Here is a 25,429-nt window from a genome sequence, read left to right on the forward strand (position 1 = left end):
ATTGACGTTGCGTATCGATTTGGAAAAAATAATCCCTTGGAAAAAATCAATGGAATCGTACGTGTAAACGTATTTCATTTTATAAAATAGTCTGGAAAATTAATTATAAACATTGAAATCACCATTTTTTAATTTCATTGGGGTATGAAATAAATTTTGTTTGCAAACTGTGACTTCAGTGCTTAAATACATATATATTACGATGACCAACATCGGTCTGACAAAATCACTTACCCAAACAGCTAGGAACTTGTCCAAATGAATTCCATCAGCCTAACAAAAACAAAACCTTACATAAAAAGAAAATTATCCAGACTATGTTTTTGTTATTGACAAAACGTTAGTAAAATAAAAATGTGCCCAAACTGTACTTTTGTCGATAAAAATAAAAAGTGTTTCTAAAACAATTATGTCAAGATTGTAAATCACCAATAGACGCTGGGATGTCGTATCGAGAATCCAGAAACTGTTATAAAGTTGTACACATATTCTTTGCATAAGATTATTGCTTAATGCAATATAATATGATATATGACTTTTTTGCTGGTATAGTATGGCACCAGATGAACTTTGTTCTTGTATAATTGGCACTTTACAAAATTAGGTCAATGTGACCTATTTTTGATTGTAAATTATATTTTGCAATTTGTTTCATTTTCCACATATCAGTGCATAATAATTCATGCAAATCGTGCAAAAATATCAGCTGGTTTCAGAAAAACTGGACCAAACAGAAAATTGACCCTCCTGTGAACCTCGAGCGGTCCGGCCTGACCTTAATCATATTTCATGTCAGTAGGTCAATGTTCAGTTACCCAAAGACATGGAATTATTGTGTGTATTCCCAAGGGAGATAAGCCACGCCACTTCTTAAAAAACTACAATTACACTCTTAAATATTACATATAAAATTGCTTTAGGGGTAATTTCACAAAGAATCAAAACAGTTTTAGATAAAATTATCAATGAAGATCAGACTGGCTTTTTATCTGGTAGGTATATAGGTGAAAATATCCGCACAGTGTATGATGTAATGCAATATGTTGAAGATTTAAATATTTCAGGTATGTTGATGTTAGTAGATTTCGAAAAGGCATTTGACTCCGTTTCATGGAGATTTATTGATAAAGTTTTTAACTATTTTAACTTTGGACCAGAAATAAGAAAGTGGTTAAAATTATTTAACAATAATGTATATTCTTCAATTAATCAAGGGGGGGAGTTTATCGGAACGTATCAGTATAGAAAGAGGTTGTCGTCAAGGAGATCCAATAGCTCCATACATTTTTATTATATGTGCAGAAGTGCTAGCTGCAAGAATTAGAAATAATAATCATATTAAAGGCATTGATATAGATAATGTACCAATTTTTAACGTGCAATATGCAGATGACACTGGTTTGATACTAGATGGGTCAGAGAGGTCTCTTAATGAGTCTATATCTGAGTTAAATAACTATGCAAAAATTTCAGGTTTAAATATTAATACTAGTAAAACACAAGTTACAGTGTATATGGTTAGGGAGCTATACATACAGTAATGTAACATATAGGCCAGATTTGAATTTACAGTGGGGGAAAACCAGATTTACATTTTTGGGGGTTGAATTTTCAGTTGATTTAGATCAGATACCAAAAATGAATTTTGACAAAAAAATTGTAAAACTCAAGTCACTTCTTACTGTTTGGAAGAGTCGGAGCTTGACTCCAATTGGGAAAATCAGTGTTATTAAATCTTTATTGATCTCGCAACTTAACTATCTATTTATAACCTTACCAAACCCACCAGAAAAATATTTAGCTACAATAAATTCTTTATTATTCGATTTTTGGTGGAATGGTAAATGCCATAAGATCAAATCAGATGTTATTATTCAAAATTTTGCAGATGGTGGGCTTAAGATGATTGACTTGTATGCTTTCATCCATTCATTAAAGTTAGGATGGGTTAGAAGATTATTCTCGTCTTCAGGCAAATGGTATCTGATCCTCAAGTTAACTCTAGATTTAAATAAGATATATATTTGTGGGAAGGATTATGTAAAATTGTGTATATCCAGATGTCGTAATCAATTTTGGAAAGATGTCTTTAAAGCATGGGATAAATTAAATTATTCTGAAGATATGAGGCTAAATAGACAAGAGTGTATCCTCAAAACACCTCTTTGGTACAACAATGATATTAAAGTTGATAATAACATTTGTTTTTTACCCCAATTGGTTTATGTCAGGTATTTTAATTTTAAATGATTTGATGAAAAATTCTGATAATTTTACTTTTCTTTCTTTTGACGAATTTATACAAAAATTTGGAATCGATACTAATTTTTTACAATACCATGGACTAATATTGTCAATAAAGCGCTATTTAAGAAATCTCGAAATAAAACCAGAGAAACTTTCATACCCTTTTATACCACAATTATTAGAAATTTTCTTTGAAAGCAAAAAGGGTGTGAAAGACTTCTATAGGTTTATCATAACTCCATCAACAACTCCAACAGGTACTAGAAAATGGAATTTGAGCTTTAACTTTGATACAGAAATGTGGTTAAAAATATATACTCTTCCATTTAAGGTAACAAAAAATTCCAAATTGATATGGTTTCAAGTCAGAATTATTCATCATATATTAGTTACTAATACCTTCCTTCATAAGATAGGAATAAATCCTAGTCCTATGTGTACTTTATGTAATACAGAAAGGGAGAGAATTATACATTGCCTATGGGAATGCAAAGAGGTGCAAACTCTACTTCAAAACTTTGAAACTTTATTAGATTTATTGTTTATTCCCTTTGCATATAATAAAGATTCATTTCTTTTTGGAATAGTTTTACAAAATTGTAGTTCTGTTGATAATGAAATTTTGATAATTATGAAACATTACATTTATAAAACCAGATGTCTTAGCAACTCTTTAAATATCAATGCTCTTATCAATATAATTAAGGATAGATAATTTTTTAGTTCAAACATATATGTTTTTTTAGTCAAAGTGGCCATGTTAAAAGGCAATTTGAAATAGGCTGGAGGAAATGGAAACCTTTATTGGACCTTTAAGTATATACCTTTACCCTAGTCTTTCACTTAGTCTTTTACTACTGCTAACTTTTAATTTTCTTTTTTATCTTTTGTTAGGGTTTATATAGCTGATCAGCACAACGATTCTTCAGAACAATTTTTCATTATTTTTTTTTTAAACTATAATATACGTGTATGTGTAACGGTACCTCCTCCTCCCTCTTCTTTCTTCTTCCTTCTTATCTTTCTTCTTTAGTATGTCTGTCTGTCTGTCTGTCTGTATGTGAGTGTGTGTGTGTGTGTGTGTGAGAGAGAGAGAGAGAGAGAGAGAGTGAGAGCATGCATATATGTGCGTTATGGTTTGCTATTAATGGCTAATATATGTTTTTATGGATGTCTCATAACGTACAATTTGATGTTTTTAAGTATTGTGAATGAGTGCATATGCAAGTGTTTGTGTGTTAGTGTCCATTTATATATACTGTGTAAAATGTTTGAAAATTAAAAATTAAAAAAAAAAAATTTCATGTCATAATGTCTTAATCATCGAGTGTCTTTAAAAGGAAAACTAATGCCAATCGGTCACATCGAAAGGGCCCAAATTGACACTCCTTTCTTTTTAACTTTTTTTTTATCATATATTGGTCAGATTTCTATTGAAGACCGACTAGAGAACTCGCACGTATAGGCCACGTTGTTTTATTTTAATTCGATATCTTTGAAGCGTATAAAATGTATTAGTATCAGCGCAAAATAACAAAAAAAACTAAGTAGTTTTAAAAGTAAGTAACTAACAGTTCATCACTGTCCACGTGAACAACGCCTACAGCCAATGTATAGTAGAGTAAGTCCGGAGGCTGAAGCCCCATTTTTGGCCGAATCGTGCACTTTGTGATACAAGTATGAAATTTTGTACACCATTATTATGACCTAATACAAGATATTTGAGAACGGGACCCCAAGAGGATCTTCCTGCTGACAGCCAAAATGGCCGACATAGAAATGTTTAAGTTCTAATATCTTGAAAATAACGGTAATAGATATAAAACATTATAATATCTTGAAAACTAATTGATATATAACCATAATGTTGGTAGAATACCTATATTTTCAAGGTTACTGAACGCATATGTGAACGTTAGTAATTGATAAAACTGTTTTCGGCCATCTTGGTTTTCAAAATGGCGGACATAAAGAATTAATATCTTGATAACTAGTTTATACAAATATTATTTTTTGTTTGTTGTAATCCTATTTATATAGGGTTACTGAACGTTAGTAATTGGTAAAAGCTGTTGTCAGCCATCTTGCTTTTCAAAATGGCCGCCATAGATATAAATAAAATCTAATGCCCTGAAAGCTAATTCATAGAGAGTCGTTGTTGTGTCTATATTTCAATTTTCTAGGTCACTTAACACAAATACAAATGTTACTAATTGATAAAAGCTGTCGGCCATATTTTTTTATTTTTAATAATTTTGAATACATTTCAAAATATGACTATTATTAAAATTATTTTTGTTGACAAAAATCGCTTAGTCATCGACAGGGAACTCCCGAGGGAGGTAGTTAAAAGTTTGCGTCGTGTTCTTCTTTTGGTCCATTTGTTCGCAATGTTATCACTTCATGCATTATCTTTTCTCGACATTATCTCATGTACTTTAAGGCATTTGAAGTTGGCGTTTGGGTAATCCTAGCTAAGACGGTATATTTTAGTTATTTATCATAGTTATGGTTTTGATTAACTTTTCTCTTAAACGCTAACCCTATTGAAGAGATTGGAATAACAATTTTATGCAAAATTGACCACAAAAATTCACGATCCTTGGCGGTCGCCATTTTGGTTTTCTAAATGACCGCCAAAAGCCACCGCTGTGGCCCATATCTCACGATCTATACCTGCTAGACCCAAACTTTAAACGTCTATACCCATATTATTGATACTTAGGGACATTATGGTAGTGTTAAGCTTAATAAAAGGGCCGCCATTTTGTATTTCAAGATGGCCGCAAACTTAACGAGCTATATATGTGTTTAATACACTTTAAGCATGTAAACACTTGCAAATACAGTGAGGGGATCGATACATTTGTAGTGTTTGATACATACATAATTAGATTCTTACTTTAATGTCAAATTGACATTTGAAATCCAAGATGGCCGTTTAGATTAAAGTTGTTTCCGTATTTCACTCTGTAAGTAATTGAGCAAAAAATCAACTTAATATTCTGAAATGTAGGACCCATTATTATTGGTACTTTTTATTATTGATACTTAGGAGCATTATGGTATTGTAAAACTTCATAAGTTTCGAAGACAAGACAGATGATAATATTGAATGCTAGACAGTGCAGCTGTTAGCGCAAGATAAATCGCGGTAGAACAGAACAAGTGAGCTTGGTGTCCAATCTGAAAGCATGGCCAGCGGTTTAAAACTAAGTGTATGATTGCGATTTTGAAAAAGAGTCCCGTTGAGGAGTCAATGAAAGCCCATGAAAGAAAATCCTCTGATGAAGTCTGATATTAGAATCTGCAACCGGGGATTTATTCTGGTTATCATGTCGTATATGATCTCATAGGTGTATCAATACTGTAAGACTAACTTGATTTTTTGCACCGATGACTGAAACAGAGTGCAATACGGACACAAATGGAATTTAAACGGCCATCATGGATTTTAAAATGGCGGTCATTTTGACATTAAAATAAGAATGAAATCATTTATGTATCAAACACTACAAACGTATTAATACTCTCACTATATTTGTAGGTCTTTACTTGCTTAAGGTCAGCTTAGTCAATTAGAAGTATTTTATTCAGATGTAGCTCGCAAAGTTTGCGGCCATCTTGATATACAAATTGGCGGTCCTTCTACATGAAGTTTAACAATACCAGAATGTTCCTAAGTATCAATAATATGGTATAGACGTTTAAAGTTTGGGTTTAACTGGTATAGAACGCGAGAATGGGTCACAGAAGGTGGTTTTTGGCGGCCATTTTGTAAACCAATATAGCGTGATTTTTTTTGGGGTCCATTTTTTTCCTGAAACCTTATGTTCTAAAGAAATCATATGCATAGTATTATGCTTTCTTCAAACTTTGAACGATTTTGCCGAAAATCTACCTTAGCCGCTCCATATGCTAAATGTCGCAGTATCGTATGATGTCCCAGTACCTTATGCTTTGTTTTCTTTCTGAAACGGGGGTCAAAGGTAAATCTATATGGCCTAGTGGCTCACCTAGATGGACGTAGGACGTTGATATGGTACTTATTCCCATCATTGCATTGTCGTCAAATGCGAATAGATTTTGGATCTTATATTTTGTCTTCTTCCTAAAGTCACGCCACATCGACACTTGACATCGCCACACTCTTGCCCCCGAGTTAAGAGTCTGTAAAAGTGGCATAACTGAAGCGAAACGACGGACATGGCTGTTGTCGGTATGTTTTCGGGTTAGATGTGTTTTCTGTATCTTTTGGCTGTATGCTTATAAATTTCAGTCTCCCAAAGCATACACATGTTCATACATAGACAATGAATTGCATATATTTCAAACAGAGATGGTCATTTTCAATGACATCTAGCTGTTAAAGTCCCATTGTGTTTTCGTAATATATTTAATCGTAAAAATTACCAAATTTCATCAAATGATATGTAGTTGATATCCTAATGGAGATATTTCTTAATTAAAAATTCGTAGTTAAATAGTAGCATTCATAAAAACATAATGGGACTTTAATAATACTATTATATAATACTAAGATAATATTTAAATTAAGATCTAGAAGATCTTATCGCAACATTTTCTTTTCAATGGATGGCAATGGAGGAAATATATGTTACAGTTTCTTGGTTTTGGTATGCAGTTCACCGAACCCGAATCCATGCACCAGGTATAAAATTCCAGTGCCATATGAAAAAGAAAATATAGCTCAAGCAACTTTTTTTTTTCTTTGGTTAAATTGCATGATGTCAAAAATAGGATACAGTGATTTGGTTTTGGTATGTATGTAATATTAGAATTTAAACATTTCTATATCGGCAATTTTGATAACCAGTATGGCCTACAAAAGTTTTACCCTTTACTATTGTTCACATATGCACGCGCCTTGAAAATAGAGGTATATAACAAACCTTCTGATTATTTATCAATTAGTTTTCAAGATATTAGAATTTAAACATATCTATGTCGGCCATTGTGAAAAACAAGATGACCGACAGCTTTCATCAGTTACTAATGTTCTTATATGCATTCAGTAACACCGAAAGTAACAGAGCCAAAAGTAGGGTTCTATATCAATTAGTTTTCAAGATATTAGAATTTTAACATTTCCATGTCGACCATTTTGAAAAACAAGATGGCCGACAGCTTTAACCAATTAACTTATGTTTATATTTGTATAGAACAAAAAGCAGGATTCTTCATCAAATATTCAGCAGCAAGATCCGCTTGGGGTCCGTTCTCAAATACTTTTTATTAGGTCATAGTAATGGTGTAATTTGTATTCATACAAGTTTGTATCACAAAGGGAACGATTTTATGCTTAAGCTTCCGGACTAAGTAGTCCTGTTCAGCTTGGCTGATATCATTCAGCCATCTCATAGTACCGTACAGCATTGCAAAAATGTGATAAATCGACAATGATTATATAATAGTCTTGTGCACCATGTACATAGCAGTGTAGTGTTCGTTTCTACTACAGATAGTAGTGTAGAAGGATAAGGTTAGCAGAGTTACTTCCCTTAGTTTAACTCTCTATGTCTAATTCTACAGGTTATTTCCCTTTAGTCGATTTTTTTTTACCAAACTTTATTAATTATGACTTTCATTATTAATTATTTATTTAAACATATTTTATTTGCACATTATATACAATTGGGATTAGACACAAATTGTTGAATTATAATTCGTCTTCTCCAAAATAATGATGGTATATACATGTATATATGACCTATTGACCGCAAACATAAGTCAAAATGATGGTTATTTAAAGTATCAAAACTAGCTTTAAGATAAAATTCACAATTTACGATGTCGTTCAAGATATAAAATATAATTACATTAAAATTCAGAATCAATTTTTAAAATCCATCATAAATGAAGAAAAAAATTAGTAACACACCTTTCAAATTACAGTAATATATATAAATACATTCAACAGTAAATATAAATAGGATCCATTAACTTCTAGTATATGTATCAGAAATGAAAAATTACGAACTGATGGTTAGGAAGTCATGAAAATATGTAAATGATATTTAATGATCAACAAATTAGGCAAAAGAGAGGTCGGTGGTTGACAGAAAACCGCAGCTACACAACACTTTCTGAAGCATTCAATACATAAAAGCATCGCAACATTAATGTCTACGACTTTCATAGTGATTTTAATTATTGTTTTGGATAACTTCTGTTCCTTAAGTTTCCTTATACACGTAGATGCTCATAATTTATATAGTCTAAATCAAGATGAAATATCCCCCCAAAATGCTGTGAGTTTGCGGAGAACGAAATTTCATTAATGCAAATCCATCCTAATCGTGGTTAGTTGCATTTGAGTTATTTTTCGATCTGCGTAACTTTCAATGACTTTGGAATTTTACAGAGATAACCTATAGAAAATTTTCTATGTAATAATATTTCTCTTTATCATATTAATTTTCTATATGATAATTATTCTCTATATAATAAGGCTAATTTTGAATATGATTTTATGTTATAGAGATATAACACCAAAATCTGGGTGTAGTCTAATAAACGCTAAGAATCGAGTGTCATATTTCCATTTGCGCAACCACATGGGTCTAAGAATTTGTTATAATATTAATATATAAATATCCATATTCTACCCGTAGGTCACAAAATGCTGTAAAAACTGAAGCTTGCTCTCGGTAACAATGTCCCATCCTTCATAACTGAATGTGATAAACCAAAGCAGTATTATTCCCGTAGGTATATAAGAGAAATGCATGTACATGTAGGCAAACTTATACAGTATCATTGCACTAATATTGTAGAAAACGCTTAAAATGGTCTAGATGGGTCCTCTGCAACTTCGCTAGCCAAGGATATGTAGTCTACGATACCGAATGTTCGGTATCGTAGACTTCTGTACCCTTGGCTAGCGAAGTTTGGTCCTCTGGTGTGTACAAATTTATATAAACTGTAACCAGAAACATATAGAGATGGAAAAATCCTTCTTTGTGTTTGTTTACAGGCATCGGGACCCCCGGCAATAGGCGTTTTCCCTTGGCTAACTACTTTTAGTTGTATTCTTTTAATCATGATATTTCTGCATCCATACAAAATTTAAACATCACATCATGGTTTGATATGAATTGTCCCGATTAATATGATTTAATATGATTTTGGAAAGCATGAAAATAACCAATTTTACCTGGTTTTTCGAAAATCAGACATTCAAACCCGGAAGTGCATTTTGTTTAATTAGGATAAATTAAAAAAAAAATCTTTTCAAAATCGCACTCAAACCATCTGAACTTTTTAAACATATCAAAGTTATTCTCCTGTATTTAACTATTTAAGAGTATATCTAAAAAAACATCTGCGCATACAGATGTACATTTGTCGATCGTAAAAATGGCGGAGTTGCTAATTTCTCTAATAGATTCTAGGACTTATATGTTTCTGCTGTAACTATTTTTAGACCATTGTGGATCTTATATAAAAATATCCTAAAATGGTAAATATAGGCATCTTTGTTCGTTAATTAAATTGGTTGATTAAGTGTGTAACACCAATTTCTATCCACAATCAAACGATACGATAAAGATCGCTTTAAGGAAAAAGAATTTGAAACTAATTGAATGTACCAGGTCCCTGTGTTAGACAAGTCGGGCACCTGTGCAACTTACAAGTGCCCGGGCGCATGGTCATAATTTGAATAATGAATTAAACTTTCTACCATACTTTTAATTGAGACCAGAAAAATGCAACATATCACATGGATACTGATGGAAATTTATCATCTTTGTTGTAATATTTAACCAAATAAACATTATCGGAATATTGACCAATGAGAATGGAGCTTTTCCGGAACGACCGAATCTACTCTTAGACGATTAACAATAGGCTACCATCTGATCGGAGATTGGAAAATGTCGATATATTTTGACAGATGCAGACAAAATGTGACGGGAGTCATTTAGGCAATAACCAAGCATGTTGAACTTGGGACGGGACTACTTACCGAATTATAATGCGGTGGAGAGAGCACCGTACTTGCCCATAGACCATACCCGTGGTTGAATGGGTTAGAAATGTAATTTTATTTTGGGAGGATGGAGAACGTCAGAGGAGCATGGACTTTTCTCATTCTTGCCAATATTTTTGTAATCATTCGGTGTTCATGGCCCCTATCTTCATGCAAGGATAAACGCACTATTTACACAGCCCAAAATGGCACAGTGGCGAGCGGGGTCGGGTCCGAGGGGACTTACACCAATTTCTCCCGATGCGAGTGGCTCATCGATGGTAAGGATGCTGCATGTGATGCTATGTGTTGCATTGGTTTCACATGGTGTGGGTACTATGTGTTTACAGTCACTGAATTTTATTATTTTACACTTTTGTATATATGCAGGCCCAGAAGAAATAAAGAGAAAATATTTGAAGAAGGAATTACATTAGTTGGAAATTGATATAAATTATAATTAGCCAAGCTTTAGTAGGCCTAGTAACTGTTAGGCCCTACTGGGTCGCGACCAGTTACCGTGATGTACCAATTACCGTGATTTCTGCGCACGCTCTATCTCCCGCACAATTTTTTGGATTCTTTTAAACAGCTAAATCACGGTGGCCAGGCAAGTGTTCATTCAACAAAAAATTGTTCATTTGCAGTCGATATTGCTCACAAATCTACGTTTTTCTTTTGAAATCAAAGTTTGCAACACTAAATCATAGCGGGGAATAGCTTGAAATCATGACTCACTTGCATATTTATCCTGAAATTTCATGAAATCATCGTTTATTTTGTTGGTCAGTCGTTTTCAAAAATCGTCTGCATCAAAGTAGGTCAAAGTATGCAAAATAATGGGTATATACGGCAAGTTACCGATCGGGCATGCATGGACAGGATCGTAAAACAGAAGGTAGTTTTTACCTGGTGCATACGTCTTGTGTTTACATTTTTTTTCAAAGAAAAAATAATTTGTATTTAGTGAATTTCTGTAAGTTTTAGATCGTCTACACCTTTGTTTGTCTAAATTTACTCCTGCCCGGAGCTGAATCCTGTTTTTAGTGATTCCCTGGTCACCTATCGAACGCACCTTTAAACAGTACTTTTTTCGTGCTGCTTTCGCCGATCAGTCACTGGATCCCAAAATAACCATGCATTACGATTACATTATTTTACCAAAAGATATTGGGTGCTTTAATGAAACACAAGCTAAGTTTTGGTGCTATAAGCATGTTTTTAAAAGCGCATTTCTTTTCTATTTTGAAATCACGGTAACTGGTCCTGTAGGTATCGTCAACTGTACCAATTAGCGGTGAAAATAAATGGCGTCTCGTCAAAAAACATATTATTAAAACTAAGTAGCGACTATTGTTACTGAAGTATCTTGGACTAAAGATAATTCATGTCGATTTTCAACGCCTTCTGTGCGTTAGTTTTGACAAAATCCTTAAAAAACCTCGAAAAAATCACGGTAACTGGTCGCGACCCAGTACACTTTAACGTTATGGGTCATAAAAGTACACATCATTGCAAAGGCTAGTGCTGCCAACTTTTCTCAAAAGCTAGAATTTCGGTGTGTTATAACCTCCAGTAAGTTTTAATTGGTGGATAGTGTGATAACACACAAGTTATATCAATTGTTATACCCCATAAAGTAGTTTCTATATAAACTCTTTACAAAAAAATGCCCATAAATGAACTGTTCCGTCGAATCGAGCAGTCCAAAGAACTGTTTAAATGTGCTGTTAGATCAGAGTGATGTTGCACCTCCAATTCGTGACGTCACACCTACAAATCATGACATCAATGCCTTGTTTTAGGTCAATGGGTGTAACAAAACAGTAATTATCGACTGGGTTTTCGGACAACAGATGATTTGTTGGACCCTCGGCCTTCGGCCTCGGGCCCCGGGCAACAGTTTGTCTGAATCTCCAACAAATCGTCTGTTGTCCTCAATCCCAAAAATAAAAAAAAATAGGCGTCAACTCACTGATTTGGGAGATTTAGACATAGATTTGAGTAAAAATAACAAGAAATACAATTGGGAATGGGGCCTTATTTCGGCCCGACTTATATATAGACAGGAAAAACACTGCAACTGTATACTGTTTACATAAAAACTTTTTAAATCAATCCAACTTACAATTGTTCAAATATGTCAAATGAAGACTGTAATTGTAACAGTGTTAAAACTGGAAATGGGTTCTACAACATCATATTAAGATATTTTGTTGGGAACTGGCACGATTCGACCCCTAACGTGTTATATATAGTAACATTTTCACTGCAGTACGTCCCACAATGTAAACTTACCAAGCACCTGCGCAGTTGGCATACATATCTTCTGTGAAGTACATCTGCTTATTATGACATCATTATCATTGTGACATGACAGTTGTTGTGCCAGTGATCACAGAAAATGGCTGTTCAAATGGCTGTTCCATCTTTGACAATGACATTATAAAAGCAAAATACCTTGGGATTTCACCATAAAATTGTAACCAAATGTAAATATAGGCAAACTGAACAGAGGCAAATTCTACATAAAGCGTGTTCCATTGAATTTGCCTCTATCTACTTGATTCATATTGACTATGAATGCAAACTGAAAGACGTCAACGTCCAATGCTTAAATATATGATGGTGGTGTTGTGATAGTAATTGATAAAATTGGGTAAAAGATAGGGCTGTAACGAGTATCCGAGTACTCGAGTATTCACGAATTATTGAGAAAGATCGGATACGAATATTCGTTACTCCTGATATTTGTGGATCGCGATCTTTCAAAGCAAAAAAATAGTACCTTCTTTAATGCTGTCATAGCTCAAAAATGTGAAGGAATGTACACTAAAGTCTGAATATCATCGATGTTTTCACTTTGAAGTAGACCGGAAGTACACATGATCATGAGCTGTGTGAAGTAAAGCTAGCAACATGTTATTTTCGTACCCACGCTTCGATGCAATGTTGTGAATTCTTCATAAAATAATAATGATAAAACATAATTATTGACTTCTAGAGATGTAAAAGATTATTATCGATTTCATTTTCATTACGGGTCGGAAATATGTAAAAATATGAATATATTATATTAGGCAACTGAGTACTGTAGATGTAAACCCATTGTCAAAAACGAAAGGTAGGCTAATTATGAGTCAAAATCATAAATCATCTGATTAGAAATAAAAACTATAGGCCTAGAACCAAAGTAAATTGTAACTACTCTTATAGATTTTAAATTTTTTTTTCTTAATTTCAATGTTTTTCTGTATTTGACCAAAATAAAAGTAACAATGAAATGTTTTGATATGGTGATTTATGACTTACCATGATAATGTATATACAGTGTACCTGTTCACAGATGGTTTGACTTTGATTCATGCCGTAATTGATGTGCAGTAGTATTTTTGAGATGACGTTATTTCAAAATTCAAATGATTTGATTTTTTTACAGTTACAGTGACTGAATCCTACTGTACTTCACCTGTAACTCTATTGCTTAATGATAAGGAATGTAAAACTGCTAAAATTGGTTTTATTATCAATCAAACATTTATCAATATATAAGACCATTATTGATTTATCAATAAAAACAGTTTTACTGCAATTGAATCTTTTGCTTGTATCTAACTGGTGATTCGTGGTCCGATCTGTGAATCGTCAACCCTGAATCGTGGATCGGATTGGATCGCCACATGTTAGACAATCCACAGCCCTAGTAAAAGATGGATTTGATGTTTTGATAAAAAGCATATAGCTCTAGATCTGTATAACTGACAAGGAATAAACAATGTGTATAATATATTGCAGTCTTGAATGATAATCTTGAATATATTTTTTAGCCTACTATCATCAGATGGTGGGCTATTCAAATCGCTTTTCGTCCGTGGTCCGTCCGTCCAACATTCAATCCATTTACATTTCTATAATTAAATTATATAAGTGTCCAGGGCGTTTAAAAAATGAAAAAATGAAAAGTTGCTTAATAAGACAAAATGATTGCAAACCTATACAGTTTTGGTCTTATGCATGGGCAATTGAAATTGAAGCCTCAAAAGTTAAGGTGGAGGGGTGCTTATAGATATATAATATCTAAGGGACTTTCATTGGTAATTACTGTATTTTGTCTCCGATGATTTTATATAATATCTAAGGGACTTTCATTGGTAATTACTGTATTTTGTCTCCGATGATTTTTTATTTTAAAAATGTGTATTGTAATGACCAATTTCTTGCAGCTGCAGTATGAATTAAAGGCTACTTTTCTGATAAATCAGTTATACCTGTACTATAATTCTGTTGTGCAAGTTGTATTATGTAACATAATATAAGCTACGTATGTACACACACTATAATTATTCTCAACAAAAATACAAAAGTTGAAAACAGGACACAGAAGGAAACTTTAATTTACTGCCATTATATATAAAAAAAGACTTAAACATTAACAAAATGTTAACTGATCTAAATTGTACACATGTTGTATTGCATTTAAACCATGTCATTTTATAATAATTTGACATTTATGTTTAATGCTAAAACTGCAAAACCTGCATTTTCAATTTGAATGTTTGTAATTTTGTGCAAGTCAAATATATCAATAGGATTTGTCTAGAATTTGTCCTTTTCCATGGTCTAAATGTATATATATACACTGTCTTAGCTTGTGCTAATTCTGTAAACAGATATAGTTATGTATGGTTATTAGACAAAGGAGTATATGTGAGTGCTTTAGGTACAACGCTTTTATTTATTTATACATGTACATATTGAAACTTGATTGTTGTGTACTTTGTTGTTATCCTAAAACTTCGGACGTTTATTGATCCGTTCCGTCTCTTGTATCATGAACAATGCAGAATTGTCTGCTGCTCAGTGGCTATCTTCTATTGTGAGCAATAATATTAAATCTACACCGTACAACACAGCTGTTGGCCATAGACTCTATATTATGTAATCAGGATTAGATCTAGATTTTGTGCAGAATAATTTTGGTTGCATATATATATCACATGACAGTTTCAGTGAAAAATGTAGTAAAGATTATAATGTGGTATACATTACCATTCAACAAATTAGGTAATTCTTTTACTTGTCTTATATATATATAGTTTTTGTTCGTGTATAATATAAGCTTAAGCTGCACTTTTGATTTCTGGGGGAAAAGATGCGGCTTATATATAAATAATCAGGAAAATATATATATGTTATCAGGGATCAATCTAGGTTTTGGGAGAAACTACCCTTTTTCAAAATAGGAGAAAAGTTTGGCGAAAATATAGGGGAATTTGACTTATTTTTATCCAAAATTATATTCATTTTGACGAAAAAGTACTGTAAAACAACTAATTTTATCTTTAGATTTAGTAAATCAAGATATTAAGCTCAATAATGTTTATCATAAAATATGCAGTAGCTGTATGATAAACATGAAGAAATTTGCAAACAAAAGCCAAAAAAAAAATCATGAAAAATAAGTCACAAGGGAAATTTTTTTAGCTCCAAATGGGGGAATTTTTAGGTCATTTGACCCAAAGGGTCAGGATGACCTATAGTCGTCATGTTTCAGCCGTCCGCCGGGCGTAAACTTTTCACATTTTGAACTTCAAGTACTACCGATGTGATTTAGCTGAAACTTGCAGGAAATGATCCTGACATAGTCCTGACCAAGTGTTATTATTTTTCTAGTTGATCCGAGATCCAAGATGGCCGCCACAGCTGCGATCTTGAAAACACAATGTGAACTTCTTCTCAGTTTTACCAATGCAATTTAGCTGAAACTTGCCTTAAATGATCTTGACATGGATCCGACCAAATGGTGTTATTATTCGGGTCAATCTGAAATCCAAGATGGCCACCACAGTCGCCATAATGGAAACACATTTTGAACTTCTTCTCAAGTTCTACCAGTGTGATTTAGTTGAAACTAGCAAAAAATGATTCTGACATGGCCAGGACCAAGTGTTGTTATTTTTCGGGTCAATCTGAAATCCAAGATGGCCCGGTCTGCACAGCCGCCATAGGCATCTTGAAAACACATTTTGAACTTCTTCTGAAGTTCTACTATTGCGATTTGGCTGAAACTTACATGAAATGATCCTGATATGGTCCGGACATTTCATTCCATTGATCAATATTTCTTAAATTTTTTATTTTCTGAAATATATAATTAAAGAATTTCATTACATTAAAAAATGTTTTATTGAAGAATTAGAAATACAGAAACAATATAGGCCAAATCTTATGCGCATCAGCACTACTTGCAGAAGTCAGTGTTCCAGTGTATTTATCCTTGTGCGACAACCAACTGCGTTTAAAGAAGTGTAAATGATTTCCCAGTTGGTAAAGTTATATACATTGTAGTAAAGAAAAAAACGGAATGTAAATTATATAATAAAAACAAGAATGTATACGAGTCCTTGACTTTAGGGACAACTCAGCCTAAGGATGCATTGAAATGTGCATATATACGAAACAAACCAATACTAATTAATAAAAAATATAATGAAACAACACATGGTAATGCTTCATGGAATGAAGATGAACAGCATAGGTCTGCCAAACATGATAATATTTGTAATAAATCAATCATACTTTCATTCATTGTTAAGTTTATAATGGTCAATCAGTGAGGAAATATGGTCAATCAGTGAAATGTATTTGTGAAATTGTCTTGTCCAAATTTAAATTTCATTTTCTTCTTCTTTTGTTTAGCTGGTGGTACCAACAAGTCGATCGTGCTGGAGTTTAGGAAGATGGATACAGAGTGTTCCTATGACTTCCTGTTTATATTTGACGGCCATTCATACAACAGTAAACTGTTAGCCAGTGTCAGCGGTAACACCGATCCAGAACCTATAGTAGCACGCTCAGGATTTGTAAGTATGATTATCTCATCTCTGAACAATATGCAGTCAAACCTGCCTTAGCGATCACTTCTGTAAAAAGACCACCTGCTTAATTAATAAGACCACTTTCTCAACGGTCAATATTTATAAAAAAAATTCCCTGTATATGAAGCGGGTATATAGAAACTGGTAAAGTCTGATAAGACTTAACATAGACTGTCCCTTCTGTGACGTCATACGTTTGTAACGTCGCTATCCAGATCCTCGCAAACATATTTTATTTCTCTGTACCCATATAGATTCTATTATAACTCGCTTCTGACATCGGCATTTGAGCAAATATCTTGTCCAGAACCTTTCCAAATGTTTACTTGAAGTGTAGGTGTGGCAATCGGTAAATATAGTATAATTTTGAAGATTCATGCATGAAGTAAAACCCAAGAATCATAATTGTCGCTAAACAATCAGATGGAATACACATGGATTTACGGGGACCCAAAATGAAAAATTCAAGTCAGTAGACTCTAGTTACAAATGGATGACCAATATCATTATGATTGTATAGGTCTACCTATCTTTTTGCAGAATACCGGTAGAAATAAATTTACTCAGTATAATTATGGATGCCGAAGGAAGTTAGTGGTGTTTTGAATGGAAACATTTGAGTATGATACCGGTATACTAATTTTCGTCGCGAAATGGGCAAACAAAATATGGAATTAAAAATTGCTGGAAAATATTTTCATTTTATTTTTTGTTAAAATCTTTACTTATAATTTGAAAGATGCTATAGCGGAAAATAGTCCATTTTAATACAGTATCACACAGAGCAAAATATTTGTCTCGGAAAAAGCTGATATATTTCCTGCTGAATTAGCTCTTTTTGAAAGTTTATGAATGTACAAATATGTAGCTTGCAAACTGGTTTGTTATATCTTATATCATAAATAAATATACAGGTAATCATCAAGATATTATTGTGTTATCTTGTATGCTCCAATAATGTAATAGATATATAAAACTAACAAGGGTAAATCAATAACATAAAGCGTTGAAAAGTGCAATGGATTCGCCTATTTTCAATGTTTTCAGGCCAAAATTTCAGGGGTATTATAGAAAGAAAATCGGTCATATTTTGAAAAATATTGCGGTTAGGTATACTTTTTATTGGCTTTTCTTATTGCAAATAAGCAAATCTACATCGAAATTCTAAAAAATCTTTTAAGAAAAATTTTAGAAAAAAAGAAAACATGACTATTTTGATGCAATGTTTTACTAAAATTGGGTCCGGATTTAATTTTAAAATAACGATATTTTGTTTTATTGTGGAAAACCCAACTTATTGGATATAGTTATGAATTCTATATCACCTATTGAAGGTATGAACATGTTACAGGCATATTATTTATATGTTAAGTTATGTTACAGGGAGGAAAATATTATTTATATAAAAATCCTTAAAATCCGGAATATTAATTAGTCATTGGTACATATCTTTAAGCAACCCTGGAAGAAAAATGAACCTGGTGACATTGATTTTTATGTAGTTTTTGTGATCAGGGTTTTCCTGAAATCAAAATATCAAAAAATGAACAAAATCCTTGAGAGGAAACTAGAAGGAAAGGTCTATAGCTACCTTAACTCAAAGTAAACATATACTATTGATGAACATGTACAGTTGTCATGATTAACCTGCATATATATAAATACGTATATTACTTATGTAGATTTCCTTGATAATTTCTCATTGGAAAGAAAGACAAAAAATAAAAAAGAATAACCTTGCGTTCTCTTTACTTCAACTTCAATTATGACATGATAAAGCAATTGGAAATTCAAATGAAAATTGAAAAATATACAATACACATAACAATTTCCTGACCTGAGGTCATGATCATTGGACACAAATTAAAGTTTACAGCTTCTACTGAATATACAATTCACCTATCACCAATTCACAAAAAGTACCTATTGTTGAATCAAGTTTGCTGTTGTATTTTGCAGATGCTGATTTATCTGTTTACGGACCGGAACTATAATCGGGATGGTTTTCTGGCTGACTATAAGATACAGGACTGTGCCTTCAACTGTCATGGCCGTGGCTCCTGTGTGAACAATAGATGCCACTGTAACAGTTACTACAAGGGTGTAGACTGTGAGCTCCGCATCTGTCCCAACTCATGTGGTTTTGGTGACTGTAAAACTATCGGAGGGAAGAAGATCTGTAAATGTAACGGCGGGGTGATGGGTGAAGGCTGTGACCTGCCGATCCACGGACGTAACGGTACAGGCATGTGGTACAGATTGGCTCCATCGATGGAGACTTTCACCCCAAGGACATCACACGCGGGCGTGTTTGTACGTGAGGAGGAGTGTCTCTATGTCTATGGTGGTTATACATTAAACGATGTCCTGGGCGATTTGTTACGATTCTGTGTTCGCAATAGTCAGTGGGAGGCAGTTGAGCCTAATGATGAAAATGATTTTTGGCCATTGGCTCGTAAGGAGCATAGAATGGTGAAATACAAAGATGGATTTTATGTGTTTGGAGGCATGCATTCTGATGGATCTCATTGTAATGAATTGTTGTTTTATAACCTTACATCTCAGACATGGACACAGAAAGCTCAAAACAGTTCAGTACAACCTCATAGGCTTACTGGACACTCACTAACATTAGTCAATGACTGGCTTTATGTAATAGGTGGGAAAATGGAGCATGGTTTATTCTCCTCATCTATTTATAGATACAATCTAAACAGTACAGAGGACCAATGGGAGGAGGTGTACTTAAAAGGAGGTCGTCCAGTACAACAGCTACTTGTTGGACACACCGCCGTTTATCATAAGGAATCACGCTCGATCATTGTGTTCGGTGGATATTCTGCATTACAGGCTCGGTTTGCTAAACTCTCTAGTCGATTGTTTATGTTAAATGTGGAGACACTATATTGGGGGGAGGTAGAGTACCCAGCGAAACAGCAGGTGTATTCTCCCGACAGCATACAGCGGGCATATCACTCGGCCTCTATCATGGGTAATTACATGGTTATCTACGGAGGCAATGTTCACATGCACAACTCTATAGAGACCTGCTACGATCACAAGATTCATTTGTACCACCTGGGCTGTCACCAGTGGATCAAGCACCCAGGAGTCCACTCACACTCAGGTATATAGATGTGTTGTAAACTGGTGCAATTATTAGCAGTCAAACATATGATGTATGGACATATGAGCTTTTGTACACAAGGGAGACAATAAAATCTGTCAAGTGTAATTATGACTTTTGTACACAAGGGAGACAATAAAATCTGTCAAGTGTAATTATGACCTTTATATAAGGGAGACAATCAAATTAAATCTGTCACTTGTAACTTTTATTAAAAGTGACAGATTTGGTGATTTGCTAAAATCTAAAAATTCACTGATAAATAATCCTAAAGCCCGCCACTTGTTTTTACACTCGCGTGTTGTTCTCAGCATTTCATTTGAAAGTTAGATTAATCACACAGCGCATGTGTGAAGACACACTTACATGAAACTCCAGTCACCAAATGGAATGCAGCCATTATGACTTTCTTCATACAGGGGAGATAATTAAAAAGAAAATGAAATCAGAAAAGGGAAATGTGCAAATGAATTGGCAGGCTTGATTGTAAAATCTAGTGGAAAAAAGTAATAACACTTGACTTTGTGGATTAATCCTTTCCAGTGTTTAAATAAAGTGTACATCCTTATTTATAATTTAAAAAAAAAAAAGACAAGTTATAAAGTTCATGGAGGGTGTCTGTCATACGATTGAAAATAAGGAAACCATATATAACATGGATAAAGTTCTTAATGGGTTAAAATACATGAAACTTGTGTTCCTATATATATTTTTTCTGATCATTAATTTGACTTTCCTCTAGCTGCCTCCAACGGTGAGCCTAAGAAGGGCCGGTTTGGTCACGTAGCAGTACCAGCTTATAACAACGTTCTGCTTATCATTGGTGGCTACAGTGGCTATGTACGTGGGGACCTGGTGGCTTACAAGTTCCATGGTGTAGTCTCGCCGCCAGAGGTAGGTGTAAAATGTATAATAATACATGTATATAGCCTGTTACTCCTGTAGGATTTAAAATGCAGCAAGATATAATATTCATGTATAGCTTCATGATCATAGTTCCTGTAAGTTGCTAATTATATTACTTTGATTTTTGTTTTACTTGACAAATTTCAATGAAATTTCAGTCATGTTGCATGTCAACAATATGTATGTTGATGTACAAGAAGTATTTTCTAAAAAAAAAAAAAAAAAAAGGTTTGGTTGCCATGGTAACCAGGTCACTATGCACAGGTGAGTTTTTGGTTGGTTCCCTTAAGTGGAGGGCTTGTGGTAATATGTTGGGACATTTTAACTACTCTACCAAGCTGCCCCTGATTATGTCACATCAGTGATATATTTGTAGCATGGGTTCCCCAAAATAATAAGGGACGCTGTCTTTTGGTACAAATGTTTATTAATTGGTACGAAGACCTGCAAAGCAGATAAAGTATAAAAGTATAAGTTCTCTCACACGTCATTCACACGATGATATAAATGGACAGAAATGGACATATTATATTAACATGATGAATACGTTTAATGAACACTTTCATACAGATACTTACCAGGGCTTCTTGGTGACAAAGGTGAAATGCTGGGGTTGAGCTCGACAGGGACGTCCGTTCCTGTCGAGAGGTGAAGTGAGAGTGCGGTGGGGAGAGGCCGGTGATAGAGTGTGGACAAATGGTCCGTGCGGCACGTGCACTTTACATACATTTAAATGACGAATGGCGCGATGATTTAAAATGATGTAAACAACACCTGGCTACATATACAACTAGTATTTAAAACAAGGTTTTAACGAACCTCAGGGGACCACAAAATTACTCTGTTATAAGCGTGTTTTATATTACTGTATATGTGTATATTGTGCAAACAAGGTGCTGATGACGTCACTATATGATTATGTAAGTAAGACATTGTATAAGATAATGGTAGCATTACAGTAATAACATGAGTGTATGACCTCTTTATAACAGACCACAGCTGATTCTCTGCTGATGACATTAACATAATTAGTATGTAAATGTATTGCGCCTCTTTAACCGACTATGGATGTAAGATTTTGTATACAGCGCTGATGACATCATGGAATGGCTTGTGTTGTATGACACATCTGCAGCATGTAGCTTGTTAGAGTCGCTGATCGGCCTTGAGTAAGGCAGAGTATTGATTTTTAGGGCTTTTTTCTTCCCTTCAACTTTTGTGTACCCAGCTTGTTGGCATTACATAAAAATAATGTCACAGGAGTTGTAGCAGAAAAATGTTGGCTAAATGTTTTATAAATAGCCCAAGTGTGTCTATCAGATTCAGTACTGCTTGTGTTCAGTATGGGTGAAATAAAGAGGATATATGATGGACAATATGTATAAACGTTATGTAGTATGTAATAAGGCAGTCTTTCTAATAAAATAATTCATCTGTCTGTATAGTAAAATTACATGTCAAGATGTTCTACGATATATTTGTTATCTATTTTTTATTTCAAATAACCTTTAGTGATACATATATATTTACTAGATATAAAAGGAAGTTAGAAATGTAGATTTAGGGGGAGGATACTGAATACAGGTTGTCTCAATGCCATCTGTTGACAAAATGATCGACCGAATACTCCTTCTAAGCTACATCCTGGATACTCCAGGGGTTACTATTACTGACGTTATATCCACCCCTGGACTATCTTATAGTAAAACTGGAGGCAACAATTGACACATGTAACTTGATCCTTTGATCTACATCAAAGGAATTGTATAATGGTACACTGTGGTTGACTGTGTTGCTTGTTGCTTTGAAGTTGCAATTGGGTATCACTCTCTCTGTAATCTTCAAAGGAAGTCTATGCAGACCTGTGATTGGTCAGTTATTTTCTCCTGAACTGCCAGCTTTAATATGAGATAGTCTAGGATTGGTTATTACATCATTGATAGTAACTCCTGGAGTATCGAGGATGCCTAGTAAGCTACTGGAGGAATTTAAATGGAACATGGTGGCAATATAGTCCATATACAGTGTAGATGTCCACAACTATCATACCAATTGTATCGGAGATGTACTCAATATTTCAAATTCAACAATTTAATCCCTAAAGTCAGTTTTGAAAGTTTGACAGGATTTGTGGGTCAAAATGTCTCAAAGCTTACATAGTTCTTTTCAAATTAATTACCTGTACCTATATCATGTATGTCAGAGAGAAGAGTTATTGTTCGGAATCATCGTGATCTTAGAATGTTATTAAAACATAGCCATATTATATGGTAGAATGAGCCACTATATGGTACAACAGGATTGAAATGAAAACCTGATACAGTTAATTAAGTTTTCTATAGGATTTATTGATCTCTCACTGATTTTGGTAATTAAGTTGTTTACATATATAGGGTTCTGTAGATGGTGTTGAGATGTCATGTTATCAGGACCATATAAATATTTAATGTGGTGCTCTGTAAGGGATTCCCATACTTTATAACCTATACATACTTACTAGCATGACTAGTGTACATACCTATTCTCATTAATGATGCAAGAACATTCCGTTAAGTTCTCTCATTCATGATATACCGTCTGTAACACTTGTGTATTTAGGTTTACAGAAACACATAATTAATTCATAATTTTAATTTGGAACAGGAAATTCTAAGTAACAATAGTGTCTAGAAAACTAAAGATGATGGTTTTTCTGGACTGTACATGTACATATATACATATATATATATATGATATGTACTATTTGTACGTTCTTTCATCAAAGTAAAAGTTCCTTTTCCAGTGTTGTAATATATATTGGTGATGGGATATGATTTCATTTTCAAAATTTGTCTTCAAAATGTTAAAATTAATCAATTATCGATTATAATTAATTTGAAATTCAGGAAAGAATTTTTCTTTTTTTTTAGGACATCCTAAATACCTATTCGAACATACTCTCCGCCATTTTGTGTTTTCTATGTTGCTTGTTACTGCAACACACTGATGTGATCATGATGGATGCTAAATGGGAACAATTTCTGTAGGATGATAAAAGTTAGGGAATTCCTCATTTAAATTATGAAAAACAAAGGTTTAAACATTTCATGACACAAATCTGAAGATTTAGGACTTAATTGATAATCTTGATTAATTGGCTTTTTCAACATTTTCATCAATGATTGGTGTTATAAACAATTGGACAAATTTTCCATTAATATGATAAATTATATATGCACATAATTATATAATAGGATTTCTTGGATTAACAAGACCCCAGTTTTAGCATTGTTACAGTTGTTTTATCAGTTTTGAATGTTTTAAACTTGTGTTAAATACTACATTAAAACTAAAGTGAAACCTGACTTAACCAACTACTAATTATAACTCACTGCCATCCTGTATTAATATCTGACCATCTTTGTCAGAACGGACGCATCTCTTACACGTTGTTTATTTGACCTCTTTCAATCGAAACCTGTCTCATGATGGCTACCAAGTAATTATTATTCTGGCCCAAGGCATATGTACCTGGGTAGGTAGTATGAAGAAATTAAAGAAGTAATGAAATCATGACAGGTGAATGATTTGTATGTTACAGAATGAAGAAGACAAGGATTTAGACCACTGTGAGAATTACGCTGACCCCCAGCACGAGCGCTGCCCAAAAGACCCAGAATGTGCATTCTGTACTGAAAAACGAGATACTCGAATGCCTGGATGTGTTCACCGTACCCGCCTTGATGTGAGTTTATACACTTTCATATTCTCTCTAGAATGAGATACATGCATATTTCTTAAATTTTGTTTTACACACTGCTTATTCCAGATGTATATATAGATAAATAACTGTTCTGTTTTGTTACAGAAATGTGCCGATTCCAGACACATCTGGATGTATAACTGTTCTGGCCTGTGTCATGCATTACATACTTGTCAATCATGTCTCACCCATGGACATGCTGTCACGCTCACAGAGAAGTCACCTAAACACCGCTTCTATCAGCATGAGTGTGTGTGGTGTATCCACAACTCAACATGTTTACCAAAGTCAGGTAAGGCATCCTCCTTCTTGTCATAATCTTCAGTTTCATTATTATAAAGCACAACCACAGTGTGGATTAACTTTTGTATTTTACATTGATTATGAAACTATACTATTTTACTAGCTTTTCTTTAACTTTGAGACATGTTTGTGAATAGATAATTGATGACCTTCTTTAACTTAACTGAGTTGAATGCATTGATATAGATGCTGGGAGCATATCATTGTATGTTGTCTTATTCTATTGAATACTG

General features: G+C 33.7%; 1 protein-coding gene across 1 annotated transcript in view; it reads left to right on the forward strand.

Annotated features, from left to right (window-relative positions):
• Nucleotides 1-10,089: 10,089 nt before the first annotated feature.
• Nucleotides 10,090-25,429, forward strand: part of LOC138320882 (multiple epidermal growth factor-like domains protein 8) — a 59,063-nt gene continuing 43,723 nt past the window's right edge. The window contains exons 1-6 of the mRNA XM_069264169.1: nt 10,090-10,521; nt 16,940-17,103; nt 19,078-20,245; nt 20,988-21,139; nt 24,732-24,875; nt 24,999-25,185. Of these exons, the coding sequence (XP_069120270.1) occupies nt 10,329-10,521; nt 16,940-17,103; nt 19,078-20,245; nt 20,988-21,139; nt 24,732-24,875; nt 24,999-25,185 (2,008 nt within the window). The 5' untranslated portion in view covers nt 10,090-10,328. The remainder of the gene's footprint in view (nt 10,522-16,939; nt 17,104-19,077; nt 20,246-20,987; nt 21,140-24,731; nt 24,876-24,998; nt 25,186-25,429) is intronic.

This window comes from Argopecten irradians, chromosome 4, assembly GCF_041381155.1.
Source record: "Argopecten irradians isolate NY chromosome 4, Ai_NY, whole genome shotgun sequence".
NCBI classification, from domain to species: Eukaryota; Metazoa; Mollusca; class Bivalvia; order Pectinida; family Pectinidae; genus Argopecten; species Argopecten irradians.